At 44.5% G+C, this 14,300-nt stretch overlaps 1 protein-coding gene across 1 annotated transcript in view; it reads right to left on the bottom strand.

The window, feature by feature from the left end:
• The window catches only part of LOC126249175 (nose resistant to fluoxetine protein 6-like), a 422,987-nt gene that overhangs the window by 67,077 nt on the left and 341,610 nt on the right, over window positions 1–14,300 (bottom strand). The window contains exon 6 of the mRNA XM_049950831.1: window positions 11,987–12,195. Within this exon, the coding sequence (XP_049806788.1) occupies window positions 11,987–12,195 (209 nt within the window). The remainder of the gene's footprint in view (window positions 1–11,986; window positions 12,196–14,300) is intronic.

Genomic DNA, 14,300 nt, shown 5'->3' with positions numbered 1-14,300 from the left:
CTGCCACTTCTTTGTCGATATTGGAGGGAGATGGACGTGTTTATGTGACCAGTACAGTATAATGCATGTATAGTATCAATCAACATAGTGAAAATGTTGTAGTTATTAAACAAAAAGTACGAATAAATATAATTTTTAGCTGAAAGTATTTCGGATCCGGTAGTGTTTATTTCAAACAAGAAGAAAACCCAGGCCATGCTTGTTGGAGTAATTATTTTTGCAGACAAAACTTCGAAAACCCCTAGACAAAGGGGATCTGCAGTGTGTAATCTTTCAGCAGCTACCAATAAATAAGTCTTACTGAAATTGTGCTGGAACTACTCGTATTATTCTCAATTACAAACACGTGGTGCGAATGTGGTCCTACCACAATATACCGCATAAGATTCCACAATCATTCAGTTATCAAGAAACGAGATAGGTAACAACCAGTACAAGGTCCAGTGGCATTTCCTCTGTTGAGTGATTTCAGTTGCTTTTCTATTTCTTGGACACTTATTTCGATGTCAGCCATTTTTTCGTTCGTGTGGTGATTTAGAGAAGGAACTGCGGTGCGGTCTTCCTCCGTGAAACAACTTTGGAAAAAGGTGCTTAGTATTTCAGCTTTACGCGTGTCATCCTCTGTTTCAATGCCATCATCATCCCAGAGTGTCTGGATATGCTGTTTCGATCCACTTACTGATTTAACGTAAGACCTGAACTTCCTAGGATTTTCTGTCAAGTCAGTGCATAGAATTTTACTTTCGATTTCACTGAACGCTTCAAGCATAGCCCTCCTTACGCTAAGTTGACATTGTTTAGCTTCTGTTTGTCTGAGAGGTTTTGGCTGCGTTTAAACTTGCAGTGAAGCTCTCTTTGCTTTCGCAGTAGTTTCTTAACTTTGTTGTTGAACCACGGTGGGTTTTTCCCGTCCCTCACAGTTTTACTCGGCACGTACCTGTCTAAAACGCATTTTACGATTGCCTTGAACTTTTTCCATAAACACTCATCATTGTCAGTGTCGGAACAGAAATTTTCGTTTTGATGGCTTTTTGCTAGTTAGTAAAGGAGGCACTGACTATATATATATATATATATATATATATATATATATATATATATATATATATATATATATGAAAATAATAGCCAGTGCCTTTTCTCACTACGAGTAGTTACATTGCGCTGCATAAAGCCACTTTGAAGTGTAAGCCATGGGCTACTCAGTGCTATCCAGGTTCTGATGTGATAGAACTGTAACAATGCCATACTGGAGTGCATCGGTGGCCAGGGATAATGGTCTACCCAATGTGAAGGAAGTCAAACAGGGAGCAAAGCACAAAACACTGCTTGACGGACTGCAAAGCCTGTTAACAGTCTACAGTCCACACAAATTTGATGCATTTTTCGTGAAGTCAGTAAAGAGGAGGGCAGATGTACGGGCCTGGGGCATGAACCTAGCGTAATAAGAAAGTTTGTTCAAAAACGACTGGAGCTCCTTCAGGTTTTTGGGGGCCGACATGTGGACGATGGCTCTGATGCACTCATTTGTAGGAACAAGACCACCTTTGCTTAGCACATGTCCCAAAAAATGCATCTTTGACGAAAAAACTGTTTTCCAGTTTGCAATGAAGGCCTTTCTCCAGCAGTTGCAAAACTGTGTGCAGATTTCGTAAATGCTCCTCTCGCATGGAGCCCACGGTCAAGATGTCATTGAAGTTGTTTCTACAACAGAGAATGTGCTGAATCAACTGCTCGAGATATCGTTGATAAATTCCTGACAAAGACGCAATTCCAAAGGGCAAGTGATTAAGGGAAGGTAGTGGTGAAATTTCAGCCCAGTCGTAAAAAAATTGCAGGTGGCTGAAAATTTGTTTTATAATATTTCGTGGCATTCTGAATTCGGTGGATAAATCTAATTAGATAAAAATTTAATACTTTTGAATTTTTGGGTTAAAAAAACATGTGGAGTTGTTGGTTATCACGGAATTTATATATTCACAAAAAAAATTTTAGCCAAAAATGTTTAAAACTGACGCACTTCTGGCGGTTACGTGTAGACACAAACCTACACTCATGAAATTTATTGTCACTACAAGAATAATACATCAGGGTCGCTGCAGAAGACACACTGACCACGAGTAGTGCTTGAGACAGGAAAGTTTCTCGTGTGAAAGTGCCTTAAGAAAATTGTCAATACCGACGTCTCAAGGTTATATTCCATGCAGCATCATTTGTGAAGGAACGGTCTTGGAGACCACTGGTATGAGTGAAAAACAATAACTATGAAGAACTACTGGGCAGCTTTTGCTGCAAAAGCAAACGAGCCACAACAGGAGCGAAAAAGTTAACACTTTTGGCCTTGCTGGTTGGAGGATTATAATCGGTGGGTGCAGCGTCGAAATTAGCAAGTGTTTTCTACGTCCAATAACATTGGCACCTTGCATTTGTCAACGTCATAAGTGCAGGTATAGCTGCTGAGGGCAAGTGACTGATGATCATAGAGTAGGGATGTTAGAGAACATCGGTATTTACAAAATATCAGTGTTGGGAGTTTAAACATCGATGTTTCAGCGCCAATATTGAAGTCTTGGAAACATTTTAACATCGATGTTAAAGACAAAATATCGACGTTCGATGTTAGTAAAAAATTAGGCTACTTGCTAACTACCGTCGATAATTCTTTCGTCATTTAAATGAATATATTTATATACAGGAAAGTACCTTACAAGTAGTAAGGGATTCGCAATAACTAGTATGTTGACTATCAAAATATCTGGCATGCAACCAATACGGACAATTGGAGAGAATTTACTGTGTAATATCATAATAGAAATTAAAAAGCACTTACTACCAACCGAACTGGTAGCCAAATCAAAACTGATCGATCCCAGCTCCTAGAACATACACCTTCAAGATGCCTTAGCATGTTCGGAGGCAATCAAAGGAATTTGCTTGGCACTGTTGAAACGATTGTTCAAATGGTTCAAATGGCCCGAAGCACCATGGGACTTAACATCTGAGGTCATCAGTCTCATAGACTTAGAGCTACTAAAACCAAACTAACCTAAGGACATCACACACATCCATGCCCGAATCAGGATTCGAACCTGCGACCGTAGCAGCAGTGCGGTTCCGGGCAGAAGCGCCGAGAACCGCTCGGCCTCATCGACCGGTGAAACGATTGTCAGTGAGGATGGGCAAGAAGTTGATAGATTATCGGAAAACAGAGAAAAGAAATTAGATTTACAGAATGAACATTATAAGATATAATACAGCACAAGAAAAGAATAATTTGGAACTTCGCAAATTTGAACAGGAACAGGGCTACCAACACTGTTTTGTTAATATATGAACGATCGCCTTCTACATCTCAAACAAGTTCCGTTAGAACTATGGAATCACATCATCGGCACTACCAATTTAAAGCTACAGAAAACTGCTCTGTAATAGTTGAGTTGCGGAAGAGAAATTCTTGGTAGGTCGCATCTAACCAATAAGAAGACTGCTGGAAAAAAAGAAAAAAACATTCAAGCTTCTGAAAGAATTTTCCCCAAAACTGGACATGGTCCCTGTCAACAATCTGAACCGAAAAATTCTTTCTAAAATGCTCTTTTATCAGTCTCTAGACGAAATGTTGTGAGATATAATGTTAATTATTGAGTAATAAATATATTAAATGCCTCTGTATGTTGCTTTTAACGCCATTCTATAAATTTATCATTTAACATCGATGTTTTGTGGTCGATTATTTCCAGCCATCGATGTTTTGACATCGATGATCAAATCGAAATCAACATGAAGAGTTGCCAACAACGCTCATTCTTAGTATAGAATCCAACGAAGTTTTTGTCTTTGATAACGATGATAGAGAAGAAAGAAGGTGAAACCCCTTTCTGGACACAGAGTCCACACATATAGGACAGCCCCAACCAGGCCACCGAACGGAGCATTCCTATTGCGACTGCCTCCAGTACAGACAGAGGCGATATCGATATGATCGCAGAGCTGCGACTGTTGCCTACGACACGGCTGCCTGCTGCGAACTAGAAACTTTGCACAAGCAGCGCCATTGCATCAATTACAGTACCGGTACTTTATAAAGAGAACCATCGTAGGCACGCAGCAGACGTGCCAAAGATCTCCCAAGTCCAGTTGGTTTTTTAGGCTGATGGGAAAGCACTGCTAGATAGCTGTGTATCACCACCGACCATCGCATCACGTGAGATGAACACATGGATGACATTCACAAGAAAGCGACAGGAAGGCTGCAAAATCTCTATCCGTTCCTGAACCCGCACTCTGACGCCCGCTGCAACTTCTAGTCACCATGTATATGAAGCTTATACTCCCCATCTTCGAAGAAGGAAGGAAGATCAGAATTTAACGTCCTGATGACAGCGCGGTGATTAGAGACGGAGCACAAGCTCGGATTACGAAAGGATGGGGAAGGATATCGTCCGTGTCCTTTTCAGAGTAACCATCCCCATGTCAGCCTGGAGCAATTTAGGGAAATCACAGAAAACCAAAATCTGGTTGGCTGGATAGGTATTTGAACGCTCGTCCTCCCGAATGTGAGCTCAGTGAGCTTCCTTCTGTACCACCTCACCCAGTCCCATCTTCAAGTATGTGGGCAGAGTATGCACATCAGAACAGAACGATCACTCTCCCTGCTCTGGATCTAAAGTTTCGCAGCGCTAGTAGTTTGGACACACAACAGTAAAGGATTGAATGGACAATAGAGAACCAGTCAGGCAACGATGAGTTTATTCTAGCCAGATGCTATTCTGATACCACGAAAAAAGCCATTCTAGTCATTTCCATTGCTATAAAACGTTACGAATTTGACGTTGATTCTGGCTGGACTTATTCTTGTATTCTGTCGACGTCGTATCTGTTCTACAGCTGTCAGCATTAGTTTACTTCTGTCAGTGTTTGAAATGTATGTTGTTTTGGGTTCAATGAATCGTGTCACGCAAACACATGAAATTGCCCCCATCTGAGGGACGGATCACCATAAACTGTATCGAGCAATCACATCGTGCAACTCTGCGTAGAGATTTAGCATTTATCCAAAGACACTGGTAACATTTTGATTGGACTGGTGATTGGGAGAGGCACAATGAAACACTCATAGGTATAACTTGAAAACCAGTTAAGTCTTATCTCTCAGTGCTCGTCAAGGCGCAAACTCGAGTTAGTATAAATTAACATTTACCCCCAACCCAAGAGTGCCCAAGAGTTGACTGACACTAGGTCTTCTGCGACAGCTGAGGTTGGTCATGGCTGGCTACATGTACAGAACGCTGAATGGGCTACCACATCAACAGCAGCCATTTGACATTCACTGGTGAATAAAGGCATCCAGACTTCTCCATAAACTACAGTCTTCAGTGACACACTGCTAAGAATTCCCTTGGTACAGCTACCATCTATTCTGCTAGCTACATGCCTTCCCCACTTTATTTTTGTTTCCATCATATTTGTGTTCTCCAATACAGGCTATCCGTTAATACATTTGTTTTTCTGCCCCTCCTGCTAATTCCCAACAAGCGTACTCACAAGTACCCCGCGCTATTTACATCTACATCTACAGGGTGTTTCAAAAATGACCGGTATATTTGAAACGGCAATAAAAACTAAACGAGCAGCGATAGAAATACACTGTTTGTTGCAATATGCTTGGGACAACAGTACATTTTCAGGCGGACAAACTTTCGAAATTACAGTAGTTACAATTTTCAACAACAGATGGCGCTGCAAGTGATGTGAAAGATATAGAAGATAACGCAGTCTGTGGGTGCGCCATTCTGTACGTCGTCTTTCTGCTGTAAGCGTGTGCTGTTCACAACGTGCAAGTGTGCTGTAGACAACATGGTTTATTCCTTAGAACAGAGGATTTTTCTGGTGTTGGAATTCCACCGCCTAGAACACAGTGTTGTTGCAACAAGACGAAGTTTTCAACGGAGGTTTAATGTAACCAAAGGACCGAAAAGCGATACAATAAAGGATCTGTTTGAAAAATTTCAACGGACTGGGAACGTGACGGATGAACGTGCTGGAAAGGTAGGGCGACCGCGTACGGCAACCACAGAGGGCAACGCGCAGCTAGTGCAGCAGGTGATCCAACAGCGGCCTCGGGTTTCCGTTCGCCGTGTTGCAGCTGCGGTCCAAATGACGCCAACGTCCACGTATCGTCTCATGCGCCAGAGTTTACACCTCTATCCATACAAAATTCAAACGCGGCAACCCCTCAGCGCCGCTACCATTGCTGCACGAGAGATATTCGCTAACGATATAGTGCACAGGATTGATGACGGCGATATGCATGTGGGCAGCATTTGGTTTACTGACGAAGCTTATTTTTACCTGGACGGCTTCGTCAATAAACAGAACTGGCGCATATGGGGAACCGAAAAGCCCCATGTTGCAGTCCCATCGTCCCTGCATCCTCAAAAAGTACTGGTCTGGGCCGCCATGTCTTCCAAAGGAATCATTGGCCCATTTTTCAGATCCGAAACGATTACTGCATCACGCTATCTGGACATTCTTCGTGAATTTGTGGCGGTACAAACTGCCTTAGACGACACTGCGAACACCTCGTGGTTTATGTAAGATGGTGCCCGGCCACATCGCACGGCCGACGTCTTTAATTTCCTGAATGAATATTTCGATGATCGTGTGATTGCTTTGGGCTATCCGAAACATACAGGAGGCGGCGTGGATTGGCCTCCCTATTCGCCAGACATGAACCCCTGTGACTTCTTTCTGTGGGGACACTTGAAAGACCAGGTGTACCGCCAGAATCCAGGAACAATTGAACAGCTGAAGCAGTACATCTCATCTGCATGCGAAGCCATTCCTCCAGACACGTTGTCAAAGGTTTCGGGTAATTTCATTCAGAGACTACGCCATATTATTGCTACGCATGGTGGATATGTGGAAAATATCGTACTATAGAGTTTCCCAGACCGCAGCGCCATCTGTTGTTGAAAATTGTAACTACTGTAATTTCGAAAGTTTGTCTGCCTGAAAATGTACTGTTGTCCCAAGCATATTGCAACAAACGGTGTATTTCTACCGGTGCTCGTTTAGTTTTTATTGACGTTTCAAATATACCGGTCATTTTTGAAACACCCTGTATACACTGGAAGCCACTTTACAGTATGTGGCAGAGGGCACTTTGTGTACCATTGTCACTTCCCCCTTTTTCCTGTTCCAGCTGCGAATGTTATGCAGGAAGAATAATTGCTGGTAAGCCGTCGTGAGAGTTCGAATCTCCTTTTACTTTCGTGGGATTTTTGCGAGATATACCTAGAAGGAAGCGATGTGTTTGTTGACTCTTCTAGGAGCTTACGCTCTCGAAACTTTAACAATAAACCACATCGTGATGCGGAACGCCTCTCCTGTAGCGTCTGCAACTGTAGTTGGCTGCTCAGGTTTTTGCGCTTGCTAAATGAATCAGAAATGAAACGCGTTTCTCTTCTTTGGATCTTCTCTATTTTCTCTATCAATCTTATCTGGTATGCGTCTCAGACTGACAAGCAATAATGATCGAAAGACGGTTTTGTCAGCTACTTCCTTTGTGAGTGGATTGCATTTCCTGAGGAGTCTTCCACTGACTCTCAGTTTGGCATCTGTCTTACCTGTGATCAGCTTTTTGTATCCACTAAGTCGTCGATATATACCGTGAAAGGTGTTGGTACAATAACACTACTGTCCTAATATTTTAAAACAAGTCGTACATATTACAGTTTTATTTTGTCATATTTTTTATAGCTTTCTGTTTTGGCTTTGTCTGCAGCATTTGACACAGAATAATACTTTTTTTAGAGTAACAATAATTTAAGGCTGAGATATAAATAAAATTTTGTTGTTTTAAGAAGAATGTAAAGAGGTGATAGGAGAGAGGAGAGATTTCTTTTTTAGTGCTATCACCAATTGTGACTGGTGATGAATACATCGGAATTGTTTCTTCGAGCTGTTGACCGCTAGTTACAACAAAATAGTTTATAGTTAGTTGTAGATAAACGGTATTGCAAATCCTGTGCATCAGCATTAGGTATTCATCCACGTACAACGTTGGGTGCTTTCTTGGCTAGATTCTAAGCACATTTACTCTAGTATTCGCTATCCGTAACTAATATTTGACTGATGTGTAAAATCTCTCAGTACATTTGGCATTTAATGTCTGATTCATAATTACAGGTATCTTATTTACTTGTACATCTCATCTTCCTCCTCCTCCTTCTATTCCTCTTCAGTGTCGTTGTCGCTGTGGATGTCGCTGTCCACATGCTGGAGATCGCTATTACGTTGCATATAGGCATACCTGTTATGTCGTGCACGCAGGTACTCTTCATGTGCTGTTTTCGAAATACTCTCTGTTAATGCATTTAATTGCGTCCATTGTTCTTGGTCTCTTATTATTGTGTATATATGTATGTTTGTTTCTGTGTAGTCTAAGTGTGGCGTATATCTATTGTTCACGTACTACCCGCAGAAGAAGACAGTAAGTTCTGGGGAACCTTCTTCCGAACATGTGCATGTAGGTGTCTGTCTCAGACCCACGCGGCTCAAGTGGGTGGGAAAACGTCCGTGTTCAGTTTAGAAATGTACAGTACCGCGACTGAGATCGATATGTTTCATTCTCAACCACTCGTTTCTGTCGTGGAGGAAGTCTACGCCCCTTACTATTGACATTCCGGTCATCTTGCAACGTACGCAAACGCCAACTTTTAAGGTGATATGCCGTCTGTATCGGTATACCAGTTATTGTGTGTACCTTATCTAGTCTTCCCGTCTTTAACCAATACCTTGCAGCTCTGTATTTGATCGTGATACCTGTCTGGCATATTCCGAGCACCACACACTGCGCGTCCACTGAGGTCGTGACGAATGCTCCTGAGAGCCTAACTAGGACACTTCTCTCCCCTCGCTTTACCGATACTTTGTTAGTGACCAGGTTCAGTCCGTGTGCCAACGTGCTAGCTGCGAAGCTGAGTGCTGATTCAAAGGGCGCACAGTGCTACGTCCGCATGACGGTTAGAGGTAGTATGTACTGTTTTGAATTTAGCCTCGTCAGTTTATGTAGTATTTTTCTGCTTTGTCTGTCGTTAGCGTTATGTCTTCGTGAAAATTCAATTTGACATCTTTATGTACCCCAAGATAGCATGTAAAATGTGCTCGTTTGATGTTTGTGTCCCCTGTTTTAACCGAAGGATTCCTTTGGAGTGAGTTTCAGTATTGTGTTATGCTGTTTTGTTTTCGGCTAGCCGGCCTTTGTGACCGAGCGGTTCTAGGCGCTTCAGTCTGGAACCGCACGACCGCTACGGTCGCAGGTTGCAATCCTGCCTCGGGCATGGATGTGTTTGATGTTCTTAGGTTAGTTAGGTTTAAGTAGTTCTAAGTTCTAGGGGACTGACCTCAGATGTTAAGTCCCATGGTGCTCAGAGCCATTCGAACCATTCGAATTCACACACATTTGAACAGTTAGGAAACTTTCCAGAATGAGATTTTCACTCTGCAGCGGAGTGTGCGCTGATATGAAACTTCCTGGCAGATTAAAACTGTGTGCCCGACCGAGACTCGAACTCGGGACCTTTGCCTTTCGCGGGCAAGTGCTCTACCATCTGAGCTACCGAAGCACGACTCACGCCCGGTCCTCACAGCATTACTTCTGCCAGTATCTCGTCTCCTACCTTCGGTGGCTCAGATGGTAGAGCACTTGCCCGCGAAAGGCAAAGGTCCCGAGTTCGAGTCCCGATCGGGCACACAGTTTTAATCTGCCAGGAAGTTTCATATCAGCGCACACTCCGCTACAGAGTGAAAATCTCATTCTGGAAACATCCCCCAGGCTGTGGCTAAGCCATGTCTCCGGAGTATCCTTTCTTTCAGGAGTGCTAGTTCTGCAAGGTTCGCAGGGGAGCTTCTGTAAAGTTTGGAAGGTAGGATACGAGATATTGGCAGAAGTAAAACTGTGAGGACCGGGCGTGAGTCGTGCTTCGGTAGCTGAGATGGTAGAGCACTTGCCCGCGAAAGGCAAAGGTCCCGATTTCGAGCCTCGGTCGGGCACACAGTTTTAATCTTCCAGGAAGTTTCAGTTAGGAAACTGTTGTTCTATAGTGACTGCGGTACGTAGAGGTGTCTTAACCAGTGCACAGGTTACAAAACGTAGTCGTTACTTTTACAAATGTACCGGGTGATCAAAATGTCAGTATAAATTTGAGCCGGCCGGAGTGGCCGAGCGGTTCTAGGCGCTACAGTCTGGAATCGCGCGACCGCTCCGGTCGCAGGTTCGAATCCTGCCTCGGGCATGGATGTGTGTGGTGTCCTTAGGTTAGTTAGGTTTAAGTAGTTCTAAGTTCTAGGGGACTGATGACCGGAGAAGTTGAGTCGCATAGTGCTCAGAGCCATATAAATTTGAAAACTTAATAAACCAGGGAATAATGTAGATAGAGAGGTAAAAATTGACACACATGCTTGGAATGACATGAGGTTTTATTAGAACAAAAAACAAACAAAGTTCACAAAATGTCCGACAGATGGCACTGGACAGTAAAACGTCAGTGACTGCGCATGACAATCGTGTATAAAAGGAGCTGTAATGAGAGAGAGAATCAGATGCGCCAGCAGTCGCAGCATGTTGACGTTGCCTGAAAAGGCGCTTTTAGTGAAGCTGTATTATCAGAAAGGGGAATGTGCTAGTTCAGCGTTACGATTCTATCGCCATAGGAAGGGGATTCGAACGGGTAAAGGTCCGTTGACAAATGCAGGTGTAGCGAGAATGATTTTGAAGTTCGAAGACACGGGTTGTTTAGACGATAGACCCCGCAGTGGCCGACCGAGCACAAGGCGTAATGCTGCTGAGACAGTTCAGGAAGAAATGGAGACTGTAGCGGGTTCGTCTATGCACGGGGAAGTCAGTGCCCGTGCAGTCGCACGTCGCACCGGCATTCCATACACTACTGTTTGGTTGGCACTGAGGCGTACCCTCCGATGCTATCCGTACAAAATCCATCGGCATCGTGAACTGTTACCTGGCGATTTAGTGACGCGGAGGGCATTTGTGGTGTGGGCGTTTCAAAAGATGGCGGAAGATGACGATTGGTTGAGTTACGTGTTGTGGACCACGAAGTTCATTTCACGCTCCGAGGGTCTGTCAACGCCCACAACTGCAGAATTTGGGCTACCGAAAATCCTAGAACTGTCGTGGGAACTCGATTGCACGACGAGAAAGTCAAGGTATGGGTTGGATTTACCACATCTACCGTTATAGGAATTTTTTTCTTCGAGGAAATGCGTGATTCTGGTTTTGTAACTGCTACCGTGAAGGGTGAGAGGTACGCCGATATGTTACAGAATCGCATCATCCCCAGCCTGGCTGATAAACACCTGCTGGAACGTACGATGTTTAAGCAGGATGGCGCGCCACCCCATATTGCTAGACGCGTGAAAGATCTCTTGTGCGCGTCGTTTGGTGATGACCGTGTGCTCAGCCGCCACTTTCGTCATGCTTGGCCTCCCAGGTCCCCATACCTCAGTCTGTGCGATTATTGGCTTTGGGGTTACCTGAAGTCGCAAGTGTATCGTGATCGACCGGCATCTCTAGGGATGCTGAAAGACAACATCCGACGCCAATGCCTCACCATAACTCCGGACATGCTTTACAGTGCTGTTCGCAACATTATTCCTCGACTACAGCTATTGTTGAGGAATGATGGTGGACATATTGAACATTTCCTGCAAAGAACATCATCTTTGCTTTGTCTTACTTTGTTATGCTAATTATTGCTATTCTGATCAGATGAAGCGCCATCTGTCGGACATTTTTTTAACTTTTGTATTATTATTATTTTTTTGTTCTAATAAAACCTCATGTCATTCCAAGTATGTGTGTCAATTTGTACCTCCCTATCTACTTATTCCGTGATCTATCAGTTTTCAAATTTATGTTGACTTTTTGATCACCCGGTAGTTTAGAAAGAAGAGTCTGCTGGGTACTCACCCCACGATGAGGAAGGAGGCGGGCGGGAGCCAGGACTGCTGCACGTAGCACATCTGCGGGTTGACGCGCACGCGCGTGCTGAGGCCGGTGCGAGCAGTGTGCGAGTCGAGCGCGTCCTCCAGCGACAGCTGCACGTCCTCGGCGCCGCACGAGCGCGGCACGCACACGCCCCAGTTGATGCTCGAGAAGCGCGGCACACGGTGTCCCGGCTGTGGGCAAAGTGCACCGCTCAAGCCGAGCACTCTACAACTTACGCACGATGGGCTATAAAAAAATCTGGAATTATTTTTTAAAAGCTATACATTTTCAAATTGCTTACAGAACAACCTTATCTTCTTCAAAATGCTCTCTATTCAGCTAATACATTTTTCCCACCGGTGCTTCCACTGGTTTTGTAGTCATCTTTAGAAATGGCTGACATCTCCTCCATCGGTGTCCTTTCATGCCCCTTGTCATGAGTGGAAATTAGAAAAAGTCGCACCGAGCCTGCCGGCCGGGGTGGCCGAGCGGTTCTAGGCGCTTCAGTCTGGAACCGCGCGACCGATAAGGCCGCAGGTTCGAATCCTGCCTCGGGCATGGATGTGTGTGATGTCCTTAGGTTAGTTACGTTTAAGTAGTTCTAAGTTCTAGGGGACTGATGGCCTCCGCTGTTAAGTCCCATAGTGCTCAGAGCCATTTGAACCATTTCGCACGGAGCCAGGTCAGGCGAGTAAGGTGCGATGGGCAGCAGAACAGTGCCATTTTTAGCTAAAAACTGTCTAAAAGAGACGGCTGTGTGTGCAGCTGCGTTGTCGTGGTGGCAATAGCTCTTTTCTGCCGGCCGGAGTAGCCGTGCGGTTCTAGGCGCTACAGTCTGGAACCGAGCGACCGATGCGGTCGCAGGTTCGAATCCTGCCTCGGGCATGGATGTGTGTGATGTCCTTAGGTTAGTTAGGTTTAAGTAGTTCTAAGTTCTAGGGGACTGATGACCTCAGATATTGAGTCGCATAGTGCTCAGAGCCATTTGAACCAATAACCCTTTTCATTCCCTTCTTCCGTTAATAATAATAATAATGAGCGTATGGCATTGGTGGCCGGGAGACCCCTCGCGGGGCGGTTCGGCCGCCGCCCCACAAGTTCTTTAACGCCACTACGGCGACTTGCGAGTGAATGAGGATGAAAGACACACAACACCCAGTCACCTCGAGGCAGAGAAAATCCCTGACCCCGTGCGCGGGAAGCGAGAAGGCTACCGCAAGACCACGAGCCGCGGACCCTTCTTCCGTTAAAATTCGCTGAACCGAGCTCCAAGATAACCCACCAATCTCTTGTCAGTTGGTCAATTCTCTGTAGACGGTCTGTGAGCACAATCTCTGGAATTTTTTCGATATTTTCGTCGATTCGGGCAGTTGATGGACGTCCAGATTGAGGTTTGTCATCAATCGACACGTCCCCATTTCTAAATCGAGCAAACCACTCGTATACTCGAGTTTTTCCCATAGCGTTATCTTGGTTAACTGCTTTCAACATTAAAACAGTTTCAGCAGCATTTTTATCGAGCAGAAAACAAAACTTCACTGCCGCACGTTGTTCACTTGAACTTGCCATCATAACAAACGGTCCGCAGCTCGTGGTCGTGCGGTAGCGTTCTCGCTTCCCACGCCCGGGTTCCCGGGTTCGATTCCCGGCGGGGTCAGGGATTTTCTCTGCCTCGTGATGACATGGTGTTGTGTGATGTCCTTAGGTTACTTAGGTTTAAGTAGTTCTGAGTTCTAGAGGACTGATGACCGTAGATGTTAAGTCCCAGAGTGATCACAAGGGAACCTCCCCATCGCACCCCCCTCAGATTTAGTTATAAGTTGGCACAGTGGATAGGCCTTGAAAAACTGAACACAGGCCAATAGAGAAAACAGGAAGAAGTTGTGTGGAACTACGAAAAAAATAAACAAAATATATAAACTGAGTAGTCCATGTGCAAGAAAGGCAACATCAAGGATAATACGAGTTCAGGAGCGCCATGGTTCCGTGGTTAGCGTGAGCAGCTGCGGAGGGAGAGGTCCTTGGTTCAAGCCTTCCCTCGAGTGAAAAGTTTAATTTTTTATTTTCAGACAATTATTATCTGTCCGTCCGTCCGTCCGATGCGAGGTAACTGCGCCGTAGTATGGGGACGCTACACCTAAATGGAAAAAATTGAAAACGTTAAAAACATGTTTTGACAGAGCACAGGGGAAAACTGTGTGACTGTGTAACTGTTGCATTCATTTGTTGCAGTTTATGTGACAAACTCTTATGTTCTTATCACTTTTTTGGGAGTGATTATCACATCCACAAGAAA

The sequence above is a fragment of the Schistocerca nitens genome, chromosome 3 (genome assembly GCF_023898315.1).
Source record: "Schistocerca nitens isolate TAMUIC-IGC-003100 chromosome 3, iqSchNite1.1, whole genome shotgun sequence".
NCBI classification, from domain to species: Eukaryota; Metazoa; Arthropoda; class Insecta; order Orthoptera; family Acrididae; genus Schistocerca; species Schistocerca nitens.
This window is presented reverse-complemented; position numbering and strand designations above follow the sequence as displayed.